At 42.8% G+C, this 20676-nt stretch overlaps 1 protein-coding gene across 2 annotated transcripts in view; it reads left to right on the top strand.

The window, feature by feature from the left end:
• SYT17 (synaptotagmin 17) overlaps window positions 1-20676 on the top strand; it is a 180102-nt gene that overhangs the window by 33679 nt on the left and 125747 nt on the right. For both annotated transcript variants that reach the window (XM_075317981.1, XM_075317982.1), the window contains exons 2-5: window positions 2450-2467; window positions 6656-6804; window positions 11293-11441; window positions 15604-16223. In XM_075317981.1, the coding sequence (XP_075174096.1) occupies window positions 2450-2467; window positions 6656-6804; window positions 11293-11441; window positions 15604-16223 (936 nt within the window). The remainder of the gene's footprint in view (window positions 1-2449; window positions 2468-6655; window positions 6805-11292; window positions 11442-15603; window positions 16224-20676) is intronic.

The following is a 20676-nucleotide window of genomic DNA, read 5'->3' as shown; positions in this document are numbered from 1 at the left end:
GCCTTTGACTCACATGCACCTTTATGCTCTGTGTGTGATTAGCTTGCAGCACTTTCTGCTCTGCTACTGCCTCCTGTCTGCAGACCCTCCACCTGGCTATAGGGAGGTGGAGCCACACTCCCTTGGAATTTGAATAATTGAGTTCAGCCTCCCTGGCCAATCCCCAGTGAGCAGGTGCTATATTAGACTGCTCCTCCCTCCATTCTGGGTCTGACCTTTGTTTTGTTTAGTTCAGTTTGCCTTAGTTTTGGTTTCTTGCAAGTTCCGTCCATTATCCCTGTTTTTGCTCTGTCTGTCCACCAGCTTGCAAGTTCTGTCTGTGTCTCAGTCTTTCTGTCTGGTCAGTCCATTTAAATTTTCATCTTGTCTTTGTTTTGTCCCTCCTTCTTTTTTTGTCCTGGTTTACCCCTCCTGATTAGTCCCTATTTGTACCATGTACCCTTTCTGTTTGCCCTAGTGTCTGTGTTCTGCCTTGTTACCTGCATCCTTATCCTTCGGTCAGCTGCTGCAGGCCCGGGGACTGCCCTGGGAGTGGTACCTGGTTGCTACCTACAGCACAAGCCTAACCTCACCACCAGAGGCCCTAGTGAAGACCAGGTAGTCACTATCCCTCCATGCGGTGTAAGCCCAGGTCACGTGATGCAGTGGGTCCACATCACACCTGTTACATGCCCTATATAAAATGCATACAGCTGCACACTGAAAAGCCAAAAATGTATAGGGGAAAATATGGCACTGCATTACTGCAAAAAAGAGATATTTAGTTTATGTATTGGCCAATGCATGTAAACCTGGAAACCAACGGCAAGGTATATCTCTGTAATCCGGGAACCTAACTTAAATGCCACTATCTAGGGTAAAAACATCCATGTCTGGGCAAAATGCCACTATTTGGACTGCAAACCTCCATGTATGGGCAGCTAGGCTCCTGCTGTAAAGGTTATGAACACAGCCAGGTTTTAGGGTGGAGTGCTCAATCAGAAAGACTCACTACAAATATCCAAAAAACTGACCCGCACAGCCAACAAATGTGAACAGGTACTAGCCAAAAAACATAGTAACTATGAAATGCAGGGTTATACAGAGCTCAGCATTCAGAGAACTGCTAAATCTTCACCAGATAAAATAATGATGTTATCAAAATTTCAGCCAACCGCCCAGTAAGTGACACATCACTGGAATCAGCATTTCTGCCCCTACATCATGTTGCCATCCGAAGGGCTAGAAAAAACCTGGTGAAAGATTTCCTTTAACATATTCCTGTATGTATAGAACAATATACATATATATATATATATATATATATATATATATATATATATATATATATATATATATATATATATATATGTTATTTTCCTGTTCAGTCCCCCTCTGCTCTGGTACCAGAGCTCTAGCTTTGGTGATCTTCGCCAGTCCTGCACTGATGACATCACGTCCATTGGTCACAGGACCTCTGCAACCAATCGCTGGCCTCAGTAGTTCTGCAGCCAATCGCTGGCCTCAGTACCTCTGCAGCCAACCACTGGGCTCAGTACCGCTGCATTTAGTTGTTGGCCTCAGTACCTCTGCAGCCAATCTCTGGCCACAGTACTTCTGCAGCCAGCCTCAGTACCTCTGCAGCCAATTGGTGCCCTCAGTATCTCTGCAGCCAATCGCTGGACTCGGTACCTCTGCAGCCAATTGCTGGTCTCAGTACTTCTACAGCCAGTTGCTAGCCTTAGTACCTCTGCAGGCAATCACTGGCCTCAGTACCTCTGCAGCCAGTCGCTGGCCTCAGTACCTCAACAGCCAATCACTGGACTCAGTACTTCTGCAGACAGTCGCTGGCCTCAGTACCTCTGCAGCTAATCACTGGCCTCAGTACCTCTGCAGCCAATAGCTGGTCTTAGTACTTCTATAGCCAGTTAATGGCCTCAGTGCCTCTGCAACCAGTCACTGGCCTCAGTACCTTTGTAGCCAATCGCTGGCCTCAATATATCTGCAGCCAATCACTGGCCTTAGTACCTCTACAGCCAATCGCTAGACTCAGTACTTTTTCAGCCAGTCGCTGGCCTCAGTACCTCTGCAGCCAATTGCTGGCCTCAGTACCTCTGCAGCCAGTCGCTAGCCTCAATACCTCTGCATCTAATCGCTTGCCTCAGTGGTGATGTACCGTACATTCAGATGTAACTGCTGAGACCAAAAGCTGGAACTGAAGCTGCATCTCCCTCCTCCCAGTTGACTATTTACTAAATAAACAACTTACACGTTTTTGCTACTTTTAATACTTTTACTTTTAAATTCCAAACGTAGCAATTATGGAAGCGGATAGTCTCAATCTGATGTCTGGTGTATACAAAATTGGTTCTGACAACATTGTTTATAAAAAAAGCCAAACACTAAATTGTTTTTGTTCTTTCTTTTAATGCTTTCCTATTTACTTAATTGTGGATATCAAAAAGGACAGTTGGAGCCAATAAATGAGGTGAGTGGATTTGAAGTTCTCTGATCATGTTTTTTCATTGTGTATAGCCGGATAGGTCAATGAAAAAAATAAATAAAAGTACAATATGTTTTACCCTTTTAAAGGTTACATTTTAGAAGGTGGTCATAAATCAGGGAGATACAAGTTATTATCTCTGGGTCAGAACAAGCTGAGTGTGATTATTAACTCATTCAGCTATGCACCGTGATACATAGAGGCTGAAATCATATTGCACAATTTTTTTCTCCGTTGTCCGGTGCCGGCGCCTCCTCTTTCGGCCATCTTCGTCCTCTTTCTGAAGCCTGGGTGCATGATGCTGCTACGTCATACACACTCGCCGGTCCTGCGCAGGCGCACTACAATACTTCACGACCTGAATGCCGGCGAGTGTGTATGATGTCGGACCCGTCATGCACCGCGGCTAGAGAAGAAGGAGAACAAAGATGGCCAAAAGATGCGCCGGACAACGGAGACACCCATAAGGCCCATAGCGCGACCGTTGGGAAAGTATTTTTACGTTATATCCCCGGCCTGGGCTCTCATATACAGCATGTTAGAATTCTGTATATAAGAGCCCAGTGGTGATGGCCACAGCTTATAGGCCAAAAAAGTGGTGACAGGTTCCCTTTAAAGAATATCTGTCATTAATTTCTCACCAGATGTCAGTAACAACCTATCCAATCCACACAGGCAAAGAAATCAAACCATAGATGACCATAAATTTAGTGATGTCTAATAATGAGAAATGACACAGGAAAAAAGTGTTAAACACATGAAGAAAAAGAGGTGCAAAAAGCCATGGAAAGTTAAGACATCAGCTGAAATCTGTGAGTAATTACAAAACAATTCTGCCACATAGTGGAAAAAATATCAGCTGCTGTGAATGATGGCCTATAAAAAGGTATTTCATTAGCAAGGTGCCACACAACAAACATCTCATGATGGGTAAAACAAGTGAGCTGTCTCAAGACCTTTGTAAGCTTATTATTGCAAAACATATTGATCGCATTGGTTACAGAAGAATATTTAAACTACTGAAGGTCACAGTTGGGGATAAAATCCTGAAGGGGAAAGAACATAAATTCACCATAAACTGGGTACAACCATGTGCTCCTCACAAGATTTCAAGTAGAGGAGTGAAACAAATTATCAGAAGTTTTGTCCAAGAGCCTGTGGAAAGCTACAGAAAGACCTGAAATCAAGAGGTACAAGTGTTTTTTAAGAAAACAATAAGTAATGCACTCAACCTTCATAGCCTGTATGCACCCTCACAACGCAAGACTCCATTGCTGAACAAAAAGCCTTTTCAAGCTTGTTAAAGATTTAGACAAGCCTGTGAAATACTGGGAGAATATAGTCTGTCAAGATGAGACCAAAACTGAACTCTTTGGATGCCATAATACACACCATGTTTGGAGGCCAAAAATGTACAGCATATCACTCCAAAAACACCATGCCAACAGTGAAGTTAGGAAGTGGGAACGTCATGGTGTGCGGCTGTTTTTCAGCATACGGCACTGGTAAATTTCATATAATTGAAAGAAGAATGACTGGACAAATGTATAGAGACATTCTTGATAAAAATCTGGTGCCATCTACCAGGATGATGAAGATGAATTGAGGGTGGACATTTCAGCAAGACAATGATCCCAAACACCCAGCCAAGGAAACTCTCAACTGGTTTCACAGAAAGAAAAGAAAGCTGCTAGAATGACCGAGCTGATCACAGGAGCTGAATTCAATATGGAAGGAATTAAAGCTCATAGAAGGAGACCACGGAACGTTCAGGATGTGAAGAGTATTCATATGGAGGAATGGACAAAATGCCACCTGAGCAATGCTTGTGACTAGTTTATCCATAAAGGAGGCATCTTGAAGCTGTCATCACCAGCAAAGGCTTGTGTATAAAGTATTAAATAAATTTCAATAAGAGTGTTGAATACTTTTTCACTGTGTCATTTGTCATTATTACACATCACTAAATTTATGGACATCTATGGCTTGATTTCTTTGCCTGTATGGATTGGATGAATTGTTACCGACATCTGGTTACAAATTAAAGTCAACAGCACCTTCCGAGATATATTTATTTAGAAAATTGGTGACGTGTTCAATACTTATTTCACCCACTGTATATGTTTATATAGATGTATAAGTGCGATGATTGATAGATAGACAGAGAGATAGATAAATACAGTTAGGTCCAGAAATATTTGGACAGTGACACAATTTTCGCGAGTTGGGCTCTGCATGCCACCACATTGGATTTGAAATGAAACCTCTACAACAGAATTCAAGTGCAGATTGTAACGTTTTAATTTGAAGGTTTGAACAAATATATCTGATAGAAATTGTAGGAATTGTACACATTTCTTTACAAACACTCCACATTTTAGGAGGTCAAAAGTAATTGGACAAATAAACCAAACCCAAACAAAATATTTTTATTTTCAATATTTTGTTGCGAATCCTTTGGAGGCAATCACTGCCTTAAGTCTAAAACCCATGGACATCACCAAACGCTGGGTTTCCTCCTTCTTAATGCTTTGCCAGGCCTTTACAGCCGCAGCCTTCAGGTCTTGCTTGTTTGTGGGTCTTTCCGTCTTAAGTCTGGATTTGAGCAAGTGAAATGCATGCTCAATTGGGTTAAGATCTGGTGATTGACTTGGCCATTGCAGAATGTTCCACTTTTTTGCACTCATGAACTCCTGGGTAGCTTTGGCTGTATGCTTGGGGGTCATGGTCCATCTGTACTATGAAGCGCCGTCCGATCAACTTTGCGGCATTTGGCTGAATCTGGCCTGAAAGTATATCCCGGTACACTTCAGAATTCATCCGGCTACTCTCGTCTGCTGTTATGTCATCAATAAACACAAGTGACCCAGTGCCATTGAAAGCCATGCATGCCCATGCCATCACGTTGCCTCCACCATGTTTTACAGAGGATCTGGTGTGCCTTGGATCATGTGCCGTTCCCTTTCTTCTCCAAACTTTTTTCTTCCCATCATTCTGGTACAGGTTGATCTTTGTCTCATCTGTCCATAGAATACTTTTCCAGAACTGAGCTGGCTTCATGAGGTGTTTTTCAGCAAATTTAACTCTGGCCTGTCTATTGTTGGAATTGATGAATGGTTTGCATCTAGATGTGAACCCTTTGTATTTACTTTCATGGAGTCTTCTCTTTACTGTTGACTTAGAGACAGATACACCTACTTCACTGAGAGTGTTCTGGACTTCAGTTGATGTTGTGAACGGGTTCTTCTTCACCAAAGAAAGTATGCGGCGATCATCCACCACTGTTGTCATCCGTGGACGCCCAGGCCTTTTTGAGTTCCCAAGCTCACCAGTCAATTCCTTTTTTCTCAGAATGTACCCGACTGTTGATTTTGCTACTCCAAGCATGTCTGCTATCTCTCTGATGGATTTTTTCTTTTTTTTCAGCCTCAGGATGTTCTGCTTCACCTCAATTGAGAGTTCCTTAGACCGCATGTTGTCTGGTCACAGCAACAGCTTCCAAATGCAAAACCACACACCTGTAATCAACCCCAGACCTTTTAACTACTTCATTGATTACAGGTTAACGAGGGAGACGCCTTCAGAGTTAATTGCAGCCCTTAGAGTCTCTTGTCCAATTACTTTTGGTCCCTTGAAAAAGAGGAGGCTATGCATTACAGAGCTATGATTCCTAAACCCTTTCTCCGATTTGGATGTGAAAACTCTCATATTGCAGCTGGGAGTGTGCACTTTCAGCCCATATTATATATATAATTGTATTTCTGAACATGTTTTTGTAAACAGCTAAAATAACAAAACTTGTGTCACTGTCCAAATATTTCTGGACCTAACTGTAGATCTCATGTACGGCAGTGGAATCTTTAGGGCCCCTATGGCTTTAGGGTCTTCTCTTTTTCGCAACTTTTAAACACCTACAAGTACTTCCATTCCTGATGGGATTCTCGTATGGACATTTTAATTGATTTATGATCAATTATAATTGACATTAGATTCCTGATTTATGTAAATTCTGAGGCAAGAGAAAATAGTAAAACACTACGTTGCGGGATGATGAACATTTCTGCCTCTCGATAACTGTTGATGTTCCTCCATGAATCACACCAGACATAATTGCCAAGAGAAGTTGAATTCCCTAACTTACAAATTGCCATTTGTTGCTGTGTTTTGGCACAGGGGTTCCTGTCTAAAATTTCAGATCTGCTGTTGTGCCGATGGACGTGCCGAAACTGCTGTCAGAAGTGCTACGAATGCAGCTGCTGCCAGTCAAGTGAAGATGAAGTGGAGATCTTAGGGCCCTTTCCTGCTCAAACACCACCATGGATGTTAGTAAAGTGGAGACTTCATACGCCTCATCATCTGTTATGTTGTGTTTTTTTGTGTTTCTTTTTTTTTCTAAGGAGGGGCATTAAGTTTATCTTGGAATGGACTATGAATGAAAAATAAAATAACATACAATATTAAAACAATTTGATTAGTTTTTTGGAGAACATCGTAGTTAAAGAGCTTGTCCACTCCTTTGGATAGGTCATCAATGTCTGACTAGCCAGGGTCATCCACCCCCACCAATCAACTGTTCTCGGTGCCAGCGGTGGCAGCAGGTGGCTGAAAATGCTCAATTCTGGAGCTGCCCTGTCAATTATTAGCGGCCACGGCCAGGTACTGTACATCTGCCTCCATTTAAATCAATAGGAGGCAGATGTGCAGTTCCCAGCCTCGGCCACTATCAGAAGACGGACAGCTCCAGAACTGAGCAATGCTGGCCACCTGCTGCCACCGCCGGCATCAATAATACAATCAAATACATCCGGTGCATCATAAACATATTTCTTACATATGGAAACTCCCAACAATATAGGAATATAGGAAGCGGAGTCATAATCCAAAGTTATATTAAAAAGGAATAATTTTATTCAATACAAAAATTCATACAAATAACACACAGGAAAAAATGGGGAGATAAGGTGCAAGGAACAGCAATACTACCACAGTAAGAGTAGTTGGTGAGTATAAGAGAGTTCCGAATGGCATATAGTGCAAACCACATCAGAATACAGTTGATATTTGTGTAATAGTGCTGATATCTGGGTTAGCCAAATCATTAGGCACACTGCAGTAACACCAGTAAGTCTGGGACTACTCCTCCCACCATATAACATTGACTGCCGTCAATGACACGACAGCACCTGTGACATTATAGTATGTATATATAATATGGTGGTAGAGGCAGGGATCCCAGTAGCCACATGGAAAAGTACTGCCCGTGTGTAGTGAATAGCAAACACCCAGAACTCAGCACATATAATAGAGTTAGTTACATCGGATGTATAACAAAGCTGCACACCAGCCACCATAGAACTTAAGGTTACATAAAGTTATAAATGCTCACCCATAGTATGAGATGCGGTAGGGCTGTCCAGGGGACCCCGACGCTGTGTTTCGCGTAGGGCTTCCTCGGGGGGCCATGCCTTGATTGTGTGTGCTGGGCTATTTAAAGCCCTGAATGAATGTGAGATGACCGACATCTGTGGCGCATGCGCAGCGCGAGCGGGCACCACGGGCGCATCACTTCCGGCCTCAAAGTGACGTCGCGGGTCAGGGAAATCACTGGTGACGTCACAAAGTCCCGCCCACATCACTCAGAGAGACCTTCCAGGATGCGCCCAAACCGCCAGCTCCCGTTAGTGATGCGCCCGTGGTGCCCGCTCGCGTTATTTGTATGAATTTTTGTATTGAATAAAATTATACCTTTTTAATATAACTTTGGATTATGACTCCGCTTTTTCCGGCATCAATAATAGCTGATCGGTGGGGGGTACCAGGTGTCGTAACCCGTCCGATCACACATTTATGCCCTATCCTAAGAATAAGCCATCAATGTAAAAGTATTGGACAACCTTATTAAAGGGAATCTGTCAGGTGATTTTTCAAGTTCAAAACTAATACTATCTTTAAATAGGCATTACTTACAGCAAAGATAGGGCTGCAGTTGTAAATGCCAGGCCAAAAACTAGTACTCTAGCAGGATACAGTTAAGCCCCCCTCTAAGTGGAGGCATCACAGGTGCAGGAGGAGCAAATCACACACACCTCCAAAAAAATGGAAGGGGCGATTGCTGGATAGTAAAACTGCACACTGTTTGCTTGCATAGAGCGCTATTCACACATGCACATGCACAGTCATAAGCCCGCAGCCTATTAAGTGACACCCATACTATTATATCAGGTGGGCTGCCAAGCCGTACCCCCACTGCACGCTACATAGGGACAGAAACTGTAAAGTACAAGGCCTAACAGAAAGGGGCCTGGCTGCATCCTGTTCAAAAAATATGAGGTTTTAGTTGGTATTATGGCCAGAATACGGAAGCCTACAACCCTCGTCATGGGAACCTCATGCTTATAGGTCCCTAGGGGGCTTAGCTGTATCCTGTTAGAGTACTAGCTCTTGGCCTGGGCACTTTACAACTGCAGCCCTATCTTTGCTGTAAGTAATGCTTAATTTTTGGAGGATATGTATTCCTCTTATTGTTGCTATTTTTATATCTTTAAATAGGGCTTAGGCTATGTGCGCACAGTGCGTTTTTCGCGGCGTTTTTGCACGTTTTTCGGGTGCGTTTTTGGCCTCAAAACTGCAGGACTTTGCTTCCCCAGCAAAGTCTATGAGTTTTCATTTTTGCTGTCCACACACATCTGTTTTTTTTACCTGCGTTTTTGAGTTAAAAAAAAAAAATGGACATGTCAGTTCTTTCCTGCGTTTTCCGCCCATGCAATGCATTTGAAAAATGCAGCAAAACGCAGAGATCAAAAACGCAGCAAAACGCAGCCAAAAACGCACCAAATCACGGCAAAAACGCATTTGTTTTTTGTGCGTTTTTAGCGGTCAAAAACGCAGCGTCAAAAAGACGCAGTGTGCGAACCTAGCCTTAAGAAGACCTTTCAGGATCAGTAAGTTTTATTGCTCTACGTTATCATGTTATCTTGTTGTAAGCTCCATAGACTTCAGTTTGACTAAAGGCCCCTTTACACACTGAAACTTTCTAGCGATCCCACCAGCGATCCCAACCTGGCCGGGATCGCTACAAAGTCTCTGGTGAGCTGTCAAACAGGCAGACCTGGCCAACGACGCAACAGCGATCCGGACCTGCAGACCGACCTAGTTAGTCATTGGGGACGTTGTAAAGCAGCTTTTTGAAAGGGAAGTCGCTAACGAAGTCGCTGTAAAGTCCCCTTTACACACTGAGACTTTGCTGTACAGCGGGAAACAAAGGACCAAAGAATGGTCCTGAACGATTTGTAGCGATCACAACTTCACAGCAGGGGCCAGGTCGCTGATGTGTTTCACACACTGCAATGTCGCTGGGGAGGTCGCTATTGCGTCACAAAACCGGTGACGTTACAGCGATGTCGTTTGCGATGTTGCAGTGTGTAAAGCCACCTTTAGTAACTAGTCAAGCATATGTAAATATAAACTGCATATGTAAATATAAACTGCATATGCCCTGCTCCCCCCTCCTACCTCTCAGTGCTGGCATCAGTGATAGCAAATATGAAATGAAGTTGCACTGCTGCCCTCCCACCCATACTGCCACCTCTCAGCAGTAAGGCTATGTGCGCACGTTGCGTAATTACATGCAGTTACGCTGCGCTTTGTAGCGCAGCGTAACTGCATGCGTCCTGCGTCCCCTGCATAATCTATGAAGATTATGCAGGAGCCGTGCCCACGTGGCGTCTTAGAGCGCAGCGCTTCGGCTGCTGCCCGAAGCGCGCGTTCTAAGAAGTGACATGTCACTTCTTCCGTGCGCTCTGCTTGCAGTCCCTGCTCTGTCTATGGCAGGAGCTGCAGGCAGAGCGCATGGAATCGGCTTTTTTTTTTTCACTACGGACATTTTCTGCAGCGATTTGAAGCGCACGTGTGCTCTTCAGATCGCTGCAGAAATTTCTGCAGTGACTGTAGGCAACATAGCCTAATAGTGAATGCACTGGGAGGTGTGAATATGCAAACTGTATTTACATTTACAGGAGACACTGAATTATACAGAGATTACAGAAAGATAACAGGATAAGGTAGAGAAATAAAACTTATTCTGAAAAGTCTCTTAAGCTTTATTTAAAGATAACAATAGTATTGTACTACAAAATCACCTGACAGATTTCCTTTTTTTTTAAAAAAAACCCCAAACAAATCCAAAATATTTTTTTTTTATCATCAAAAGCATATATTATTTTAACACTAAAAATCCATTGTATTAACAATATTATTTCTTTATTTCTATATTTTGAAAGCCAGTTCTTTTTTTCCAATTTTTTCCAATGGAGCTATTTGAGATCTTTTTTTTCTAAAGGTTCAGCAGCTGTATTTTTTTTGGAGGCGGCAAAAAGAACAAAAATTCGGAATTCGGAATTCTGCCGACATTTTAATTTTGTTTTTCTTTTTTAGCTTGATAAATTTATAGCTTAGTTTGTTTTGGACACAACAATTTAAATTTTGTGCATTTATTATTTTTTTTTTCAAAAAGATATTTTTTGCCCTTCTTTTTTAACTGTTTGGTAATTTTTTTTTGCTTTTTAAAAGCCTTTTTAAGGCATATGAAGAAGAGGTCTAATGATTGTTTGTATAGTATACTGCAATAATTCCGAAACGTTGCGTATTATTGCCTATCAACATCACACCTAGTGGCAAACTTTGGGCTATTGTTGATTTCCCAACTGCAGTAGTAATTTGAGACCAAATAAGACTCCAGGAATAACTTATTCACTGTTTTATATTGTTATTTCATAAATGGCAAATAAAATGTTTTGTCCCATTAATGATAGGATAAATAATCGTAGTGAAGACAAGGATGGGGATTCAGACAATGCAACAAGCGAGCCTCCTCCTACCCCACAGGAGACGTCACCCGACAGAAGACGATCTTCTTCAGATACATCCAGATCCACATATAGTCTTACAAGACGTATTTCAAGTAAGACATTTGAATAGACAGATGCAGCATTTCTTATTATCGAACACTTCACTATCTGTAACATTTGCACTTAAGGATTCGTCTACTTTTAGCGTCTGAAGAGGTTTGTTTGCTTTGCGATCAAGTGAAGGTTTAGTTCCAAAGCCAACCTCTGTATATTATTCGGAAAAATCTGTGTGTGGTAGGGATTAGTGTTGAGCGAGTAGTTAGCTATTCGTACTCATTATTGCTGTTAGCGAGTACTGTCAGCCCCTCGCATATTCAATACGAGTAGCGGGCACAATGTAAGTCAGTGGGAAATACTCGCTACGTAGCGAGTAACCCAAAACCCTTACTATTCGCTACTCAAACGAATAGTACAGCTTTCGGGTTACTCACTACTTAGAGAGTATTTCCCATTGACTTACATGTGCCCGCTACTCGTAACGAATATACGAGTAGTTGACAGTACTCGCCAACAGCATAGCAATTACGAATAGCTAACTACTCACTCAACACTAGTAGGGATCTGTAGGGAAGCGGGTCTTTCAGGGTGGTCACAGTCATGTTTAGGGAAGGGAATTGAAACCCATGGTCTGTTCTTAACACCGGTGACTAAACTTTCCATTTCATTGCGACAGGCCCAAAATTTTTTAACTTGGGAGTTTATGCCGAAATAACTATTTAATACATGATGAAGTGTTTGAGATTTCGAAAACATTGCAGCTTTGTTCTAGATACAATGCCACTCCTCTTTATAGGTAGTGTCTGGTGATGTTCATTAATATCACAGTTGTGTCACGGGTGGCAGACAGTCATGTGGTTTCTGGCCATAGAAGGTCACATAGTTTGGCTGCACAAAATGTTCCCTGATTTTCTATTGTTTCTGCTGTTAGTATTCATTGTAATAAACAGCTTTCCTGTTGAACTTTCATCTCTTCCACTTTAAGACCCAGCTGAGCCCTCTTTCCATCCAGCTGCTGATTATCAGTATTCTCCATGTGCCTAAATACTACTATCTTCCTCGGACTGGTGCTGGTGATATTATTCAGTTCATTCAAGCTCTGGTTGCAAACAGGCGGCTTGTATTCAGCTGTGGTATTGTTGCTGTTACTTTGCTGAACTTCTACCTGAGTCATCTGTGGATAGCGGATAAGTAGATCATGCTTTTTTCCCTGTGTGTCATCCTTCTGTCTTCTATAGTTGTTTAGTGGTGTTGACGAAGAGCTCATCCCATCCATTCACTATTTAGGTCCCAGCAGTAGGGATACCTAAGGATAGGTAGCTGGCTCGGCGTGTAGGTGCAGAACCTATCTAGTGTGTTGAGGGACCCCAGAGACCTGCGTTAGTTTGGTCAGGGGATACCATCTCCCCCATTCCTAGACACAGAGTTTCACTTCTTTTTCGCCATTGTCTTGGTACGTCCCCGTACCTAGCATGACAGATAAGCTCCAAACACATTAGGCTATTGTCAGCCGCACCCGCCAATATTGACCAGTTTGGCCAACAATCTAATATGTATGTCAGCTCCAGCTAAATGCTTGTCAGGTGAGATGTTGATCTGGCATGTCCGATTTCAGATTGTTGATGGCTTTGTTCTCCTGGAGATAAGCCGTCAGCAAAGATGTCTGCCTCCATTTTTCTCATAGACAACACTGGTCACTCAGCAGAACAAGCGCTCCTGTATAGTGAGATGGCCATCGGCTCAACAATTGTCTGATGCATCGTTTAGCCGACATCCGTCTAATGTGTATATAGGACATAATTCTACTTCTTGAAGTCCATGATTAGAGCTGTGCTGTTTCTAGAAGAAAGCAGACATTTTTTTGAAGCCTTGTACAACCCTTTTTAATGAGACAGTCCAATTAAAGTTATTCTGGTGCTGGTGGTTAGGCAGCTGGGGACCTCACTGATGAAGCACAAGCAAAGCTTATCATCAGATCTTGATGGGCTTCACATTATCTGTTATTACAGTATGAATGGAAGTTTCAGAAACCTCTGAGACAAGTTTTCTGCATTTTCCTTATTGACACTGAGGGTCAGGAGTCAGGACTGGGTATTTACTTATACATCTATTGCTCCCAAAAGCCATTGTTTTAACTCATATGCAAATAAAGCTGATGTGCTTTAGGTGTGAGCAGTGCACTTCCCAAACCTCTACCTCCTTGGCTCTATTCCCTGCCACATTCTACTTCTACACTGACAGCTCAGTGGGTTAACAACACAGCCAGTGAGCTATCAGCTAAAGGGAACCTGTCAGTTAATCCTCCCAGCAGCGTGAGCGGCTGTCAGTCAGTGCAGGGCCACAGTTACATCCGCCACTCTCCATTCACAAACGGTGACTTAACCCGCGCCAGCGCCACCCCCAATGATTGAAACCCGAATACTGGCAGGAGGATTAAAGTTTGTTTACTCCCGTCAGTGGGGTTTCATGTGCAGTCGTTGGGCAAGTTCTAAATAGGATTATGTACCGCCCTGAGAGGGGCTCGGCCGCTCCACTGGCCGGGCCGAGCCGCTCGAGGTCTGGGATCGGGTTGTCGGTGGCTCGAGCGCCTCTGGACCGGGGGTCATGTCGCTCTGTTAAGGGGAGGCAGTGGGTTGGTGGTGTGGGACGAGGTCCGCAGTCGGGGGCCACGTTGTCGTTGGACGGGTCGTTACACCACCCACGGGTCATGGTGACGGGATGCACCACCGCTGCGGCTGGAGTGATGGGGCTCCCGAGTTCGGTGTTGAAGGCACAGCCTGGATGTTAGCCCCTCCGTGGGTAGGGGCGGTGTGTCCCTGGGCCCGGCGGGACGGGCGACGATGTTGTCGTTGGGGTGCAGGGTGCCGTGCTGCGGTGCGGTGTCGTACCCGGATGGCACTGGTGTACTCACGATTAATTCACACTCAGAGTCACTGGTAAACCAAAGTTTGGGTATGGTCGGGTCCCGCAGCCGGCTGCTTGTGTCCCTTCTGAGGCTGATGGTGGCCCCTTTCCCTTGCACCTCTTGTTGTGGTTTTCGGCTCCCCTGCCTGGGCAGTGGTAGCCCGCTCCCCGGCGTTTAGCAGAGGTTTGTTAACATAGTATCAACCAAGACTGTGCATGATCAACTAAGCCGCCCACACCAGCGTTATGCATCCCTGAGACAGTTGAACTGCGACAAGTGCTGCAAATTTCATGTGACTACGGCAAGTATATAAATCCACTTTACCCATTGTTGTCCACGGTCCCCTGAGGAAGTCACACGAAACACGTGTTGGGACTTGTCCCCATATGTGTCCACATGCGATCTGTCTCCATTGGTAAGCTCCCTGTACTGTTATACAGTGCTGTTTTCGTTCTCTGTGGCTCACTGTTTTTCCTAGTCTGTGATTATCTGACCTTGTTCAGTACACTGTATTAAGTAAAGGCTGGCAGCTGTTTTTGTGTATAGGCTTGGATTTAGCACTCAGCACTTTCTATATCAGGGATATACAATATATGAATTACTCTGCATGTGGCCCCACATGTGGATTTTTTCACCTGTCTTTGTCTAATCCTGTTTTGTACGTTTTATTACACTATATACCCCATGTACCTTGTGTCCAATAAAACTTTTTATGTGCATTATAGCGTTTATTTATCGCTAATTATTGACCATGGGATATACAGATACGTAGGCAAATCTAAAGACTTCTGTTTCTTCTTATTTGTGTATACCTCTTGAAGTTGTTGCCTATTACTCCTAATGAAGTCCATATACACTGCTCTGTTTCCCCATTCTGAGTGATTGCCTGCCTATATAGCTGGCGGGTAATGGTTAGACCATTGCGAGTCGTAGCATTGATCAGTGGTGTTTGTGCTTTGTTTTTAGATATCTGGCTCTTAGCTTCGCCTTTGACCCTTTGCTTGTCTTATCCCTTTCTCTTTGTCATACCCTTCTAGCTTTTGACCTTGAAACCCTTGACTTCCCCGCCTCACGGTTTGTCCGTAAAAAATTACTACCAGCGTTACATTAATATTATTATTATTATTATTATTATTATATTTATTTTAAAAGCTCAATTAATTAATTGGTTCTGCATTGTAATTGTATGGCCTTGTATTACAGGTTGTGACGTATATATCTAGTGTGGGCTTATTTTTTTTCGTCTGTTATATCTGTATGGACTGTATCTATACTTTGGCTCATACAAAATGTCATATATTGTTATCTTCTAGGTTTAGAATCCAGAAGACCAAGTTCTCCATTAATTGACATTAAACCAATTGAGTTTGGTGCTTTAGGAGCAAAAAGAGAAATTGTGCAACCAACCGTACTGAGAAAAATATACACCCCTGAGGACTATTTTAGGAAATTTGAACCTCATCTGTATCCTGTTGATTCCAGCAATGATGATGTAGACTCATTAACCGATGATGAAATTCTAACTAAGTATCAACTAGGTATGCTGCATTTTAGTACTCAGTATGATCTCCTTCACAACTATCTGATTGTCCGAGTAATAGAAGCCAGAGACCTACCACCACCCATATCTTACGATGGTACAAGACAGGACATGGCTCATTCAAACCCATACGTCAAGATATGTCTACTGCCAGACCAGAAGAACTCCAAGCAAACCGGAGTCAAACGTAAGACTCAGAATCCGATGTTTGAAGAGAGATATACTTTTGACATCCAATTTTTAGAAGCCCAAAGAAGAACATTGCTCTTGACAGTGGTGGATTTTGACAAGTTTTCACGACATTGTGTTATTGGGAAAGTCTCCATGTCATTGAATGAGGTTGACCTTGTGAAAGGAGGACATTGGTGGAAAGCTTTAATACCCAGCTCACAGGTAAAATTAATATCATGTATGCATTGACCATAAATGGTGAAAAAAACAAAGTCTTAAATAATTACAGATCTGTTAGATGAGTACTTTTTTTTATAGGAAGTGTTAATACTGGAACTAGCTACATGTTTTACATTTTTATTATTGATTAGAGGCATATATTCACAATGATATGAAAAGTAAAAATTACCTCACCCCTTTATTTCATTCTTACGATCACCATCACAAGGTTCTGGTGTCTACTGACCCAAGTACCCAAGTAGTAGATCGATCTATCTAGATCTATCTATCTATCTATCTATCTATCTATCTATCTAGATCCATCCATCCATCTATCTATCTATCTAGATCCATCCATCCATCCATCCATCTATTTAGATCTATCCATCCATCTATCTATATCCATCCATCAATCTATCTATCTATCTGTCTAGCTCCATCCATCCATCTATCTATCTATCTATCTATCTAGCTCCATCCATCCATCTATCTATCTATCTATCTATCTATCTATCTATCTATCTATCTGTCTAGATCCATCCATCCATCTATCTATCTATCTATCTAGATCCATCCATCCATCTATTTAGATCCATCCATCTATCTATATCCATCCATCAATCTATCTATCTATCTGTCTAGATCCATCCATCCATCTATCTATCTAGATCCATCCATCCATCCATTGAGTTTGTGCAAATCGATTTGCAGGACCTGGTCCAGTGGCCATGTCAGTAATCTGGGGCTGCGGAATGGAAGCCCTGGGACTTTTAGCCACTTTAGGCTCAAGTACCCAGTTGTGATTTTAGCTGCTGCACCCACTATAGTTAGGCCACTTGGAATATATTGTAAATACATTGCCAGTTACACACGCTATTAAGTTTTTGACAATAGTTTTTGAGACAACCCCTTTAAAGGGAACCTGTATCCAATCTAGCGTAAAGAGAGGTTGCACACAGCGTCTATCACGCCTGAGCACTTAACACAGAGTCTGTTTCATTGATTTCAGCCAGTCTGTTTTACCAATTACTGTGTAATACCACATTTTCCATATGGGGGGGTTGTAGAGGAATTGAATTCTTGCTTCATGTTCGTGCATAGATCCTAACTGATTACTGTTGATTCCAGTAACAGGCCACTCTAATTAGCTTTTTATGAAAAGATATTTCTATAGTGGAAAATCTTTAACAGACAACCATTAACCCTGTAATAATGCATCCTATCACATGTATGGAGCGGGAGGTGAACCTGCATCATACCCAATGAGGTCCGATCTCGGTACTTGAACCATTTAAATGGCAGTGTCAAACTCCGACAGCGGCTTTTAAATGGACTGATTGACGGTGTGCCCATTTATTAGTCCCCATTGGCCCCCATGAGTGATAGGGTGCCCCTGGATTTTTATGGTAGCCGATGGCCAACTGAAAGTTCTTGTTACCGCTATCTTAGTCCTTCTAAAAAGCCTAGCCCCAAAGGGAGTATAAAATAAAAAGTTATATAAAAAATATAAAAGTTGGAATCAACTCTTTTTCACCTTTAAAAATAAAGAAATAAAAAAAAATATTTGATGTCCGTAAAAGTCCAATCAGAATATAAAATAAATTAATCCACATGGTAAAACAAAAAAAATGAAAAAATGAAATGCAAGATTTTCAATTTTTGGGGTCATCACACCTTCCTAAGAAAATGCAATAAAAAGCAATCAAGATGTTTTATGTACTCCACAATGATATAAATAAGAATGTCAGCTTGTCATACAAAAACCAGGCCCGTCTACAGCCCCACTAATGGGAAGCTAATGTTATAGTCTTCACCAAGGGGGCGTGGTACACTGGTTTCTCTGGGGGCATGTCTTTTGGCTGCTCTACTTAAAGGGCTTTTGTTGATTTAATTTTTTTTTCATAAATCAATAGTACACACATTAGTAGACTTGAAATGTTATTAGAGAAATCCTCTTCTTTCGCTTCCAGGACTGATCTGTGATTCTCAAAATTCTCAATTCAGGAGAAATTTGTCTTCAGTGAATACTGATTATCAGATTATCCCATTACTGAAATAGAACATAACAGTTGGTTCTCATTAAGTTCTATGTAGCTGTCATCTCCGGAGAGCCCCTCTCCTCCCCACAAATTTTTAAAAGCACCAACTATCATTTCCTAATACAGATATAATTGATTTCTTTGGTGAAGAAATCTGATTAGTTGTTCATCTTTAATCACTGTTTGCAGTTTTCTGATAACTAGATTTTGGTGCTCAGGGGCCACACTGTACACTGGTTCTTCTGCTTCCTGTCTGTGTTTACCCAGCCCTTCCACCTGCCTCCCGTCTGTGATTCCTTTGCCCATCCTCCTGCCTCAGGTCTGTGATTCTCCAGCCCCTCCACATGCCTCTGGTCTATGATTCCTCGGCCCCTCCATCTGCCTCTGGTCTGTAATTCGCTGGCCCCTCAGCCTGTCTCCTGTCTGTGATTCCCCAGCCCCTCCGCCTGCCTCCAGTCTGTGGTTCCTCGGCCCCTCCACCTGCCTCAGAACTGTGATTCACAGCCCCCTCCACCTACCTCTAGTCTGTGATACCCCGATCTCTTTGCCTGCCTTCGGTCTGTGATTCCTCGGCCCCTCCACCTGCCTCCAGTCTGTGATTCCCCAACTCCTCCGCCTACCTCTGGTCTGTGATTCCTCAGCCCCTCCACCTGCCTCTGGTCTGTGATTCCCCAGCCCTTCCACCTGCCTCCGGTCTGTGATTCACCGGCCCCTCCGCCTGCCTCTGGTCTGTTATTCCCCAGCCTCTCCATGTGCCTTCGGTCTGTGATTCCTTGGCCCTTCCTCCTGCCTCAGGCCTGGTAATGACCTGACTCCTCTGTTTGAAATCTCAGCAGTAACCTGTCATTTATAGACTGGATGCAGGTGGAGAGGATGGGGAAACATAGACAGGGAGGAGAAGACTTAGTATACAGTCCAGCTCTTATGCACCAAAATCTAATTATCAGAAAACTTCAAATGGTGATTACAGAAGAAGAACAAAGCTGATTTCTTCACCAAAGGTATTAATTTAATCAGTATAACAGCGACGATACAGCCACGTCTTTAGTTTACTTTACAAAATTGTGCTGGCAAGTTCTCTTTAAATGTTTTTTTTTCACAGGTCTTTGTGGTTGTAAAAAAAATATAAAAAAATTGAAAAATACAAACATACTATTTATTTTTCTCTGCGTTTTCCCTTGATATAAGCTAAAAAAGGAATGCAAAAATGGCATTAAAATTAAGCCCCATGTATCACTGAAAAAAGAGACAAAAAAGTTATAATATCTGAACAAGAAAAGTGCATGTACAATAAAACCCTAAAATATGCCTAATTAAGAGTGGGGTAAAAGGACCCGTTCCTGAACAGTCCAATATTTCTACAACCATATGCAAATTTAAAACAAAATTGAAAAATAAAATACTCAGATGATCAGTGGGTGTAAAATAAGTGTAAAAACTGGCCACTTTTGACTTGGTGACAGATCCACTCCTCCATACAGACGTCCATATGCATTAGCTTGATTTCTAAATTTTGAAATCATACTGTACGCATGTTGGATATTGCCATCCTACATGGGGAATATTCTTAGCGGTATCACTTAGCTCTACCTTAGTGTCATTGAAGATCATGTAAAGATGTACTTGTTCATCCTATAAAGTAAGAGCTGAAGAGTTTTCTGGGAAAGTATTAGAAGATCCTACTGGAATTGCACCAGCGTGACTCATCCTCCGCTAATGATCTTGTACATCTTGTTCTGGATGGATTGTGTTGTGCTCTTTCCTCTGCAGCGTATTTTCCGGCCAAGGCCATGCGGTAATGAGGAAGCAGTTGTGCCGGAGACGAGGACTCTTGGTACATCGCTGACCAATGCAGTATCCAGGACAACTAATGTACAATTAAAGTTCCTTTGCAACCAGCTGTTTCTGTACAATTAGGTTCAGTTAGTAATTCTACCAAATACACCAGTGTTTCTCACGTCTTATAAATAAGAGAAAATCTTCTAATCCCCAATTATAGGACCACTGTAACATTATAAAGTCTAAAGGGGGCTTTACACGCAGCGATATCGCTAGCGAGCATACACACCCCCATCGTTTGTGCGTCATGGGCAAATCGCTGCACATGGCGCACAATATCGTTAGGAGCCGTCACACGGACTTACCTGCATGTCGCTGTGGCCGGCGAACTGCCTCCTTTCTAAGGGGGTGGTTCGTGCACCGTCACAGCGACGTCACAAAGCGGCCACCTAATAGAAGCGGAGGGGCGGAGATGAGCGGGCGAAACATCCCGCCCACCTCCTTCCTTCCTCATTGCCGGCGGCTGCAGGTACGCTGTAGTTCGTCGTTCCCGAGGTGTCACACGTAGCAATGTGGGATGCCTCGGGAACGACGAACAACCTGCGTCCTCAACAATCAATGATGTTTTGAAAATGAAC

This window comes from Anomaloglossus baeobatrachus, chromosome 7, assembly GCF_048569485.1.
Source record: "Anomaloglossus baeobatrachus isolate aAnoBae1 chromosome 7, aAnoBae1.hap1, whole genome shotgun sequence".
NCBI classification, from domain to species: domain Eukaryota; kingdom Metazoa; phylum Chordata; class Amphibia; order Anura; family Aromobatidae; genus Anomaloglossus; species Anomaloglossus baeobatrachus.
Note: the sequence above shows the minus strand (reverse complement) of the source record. Positions and strands in the feature narration are given on the sequence as shown.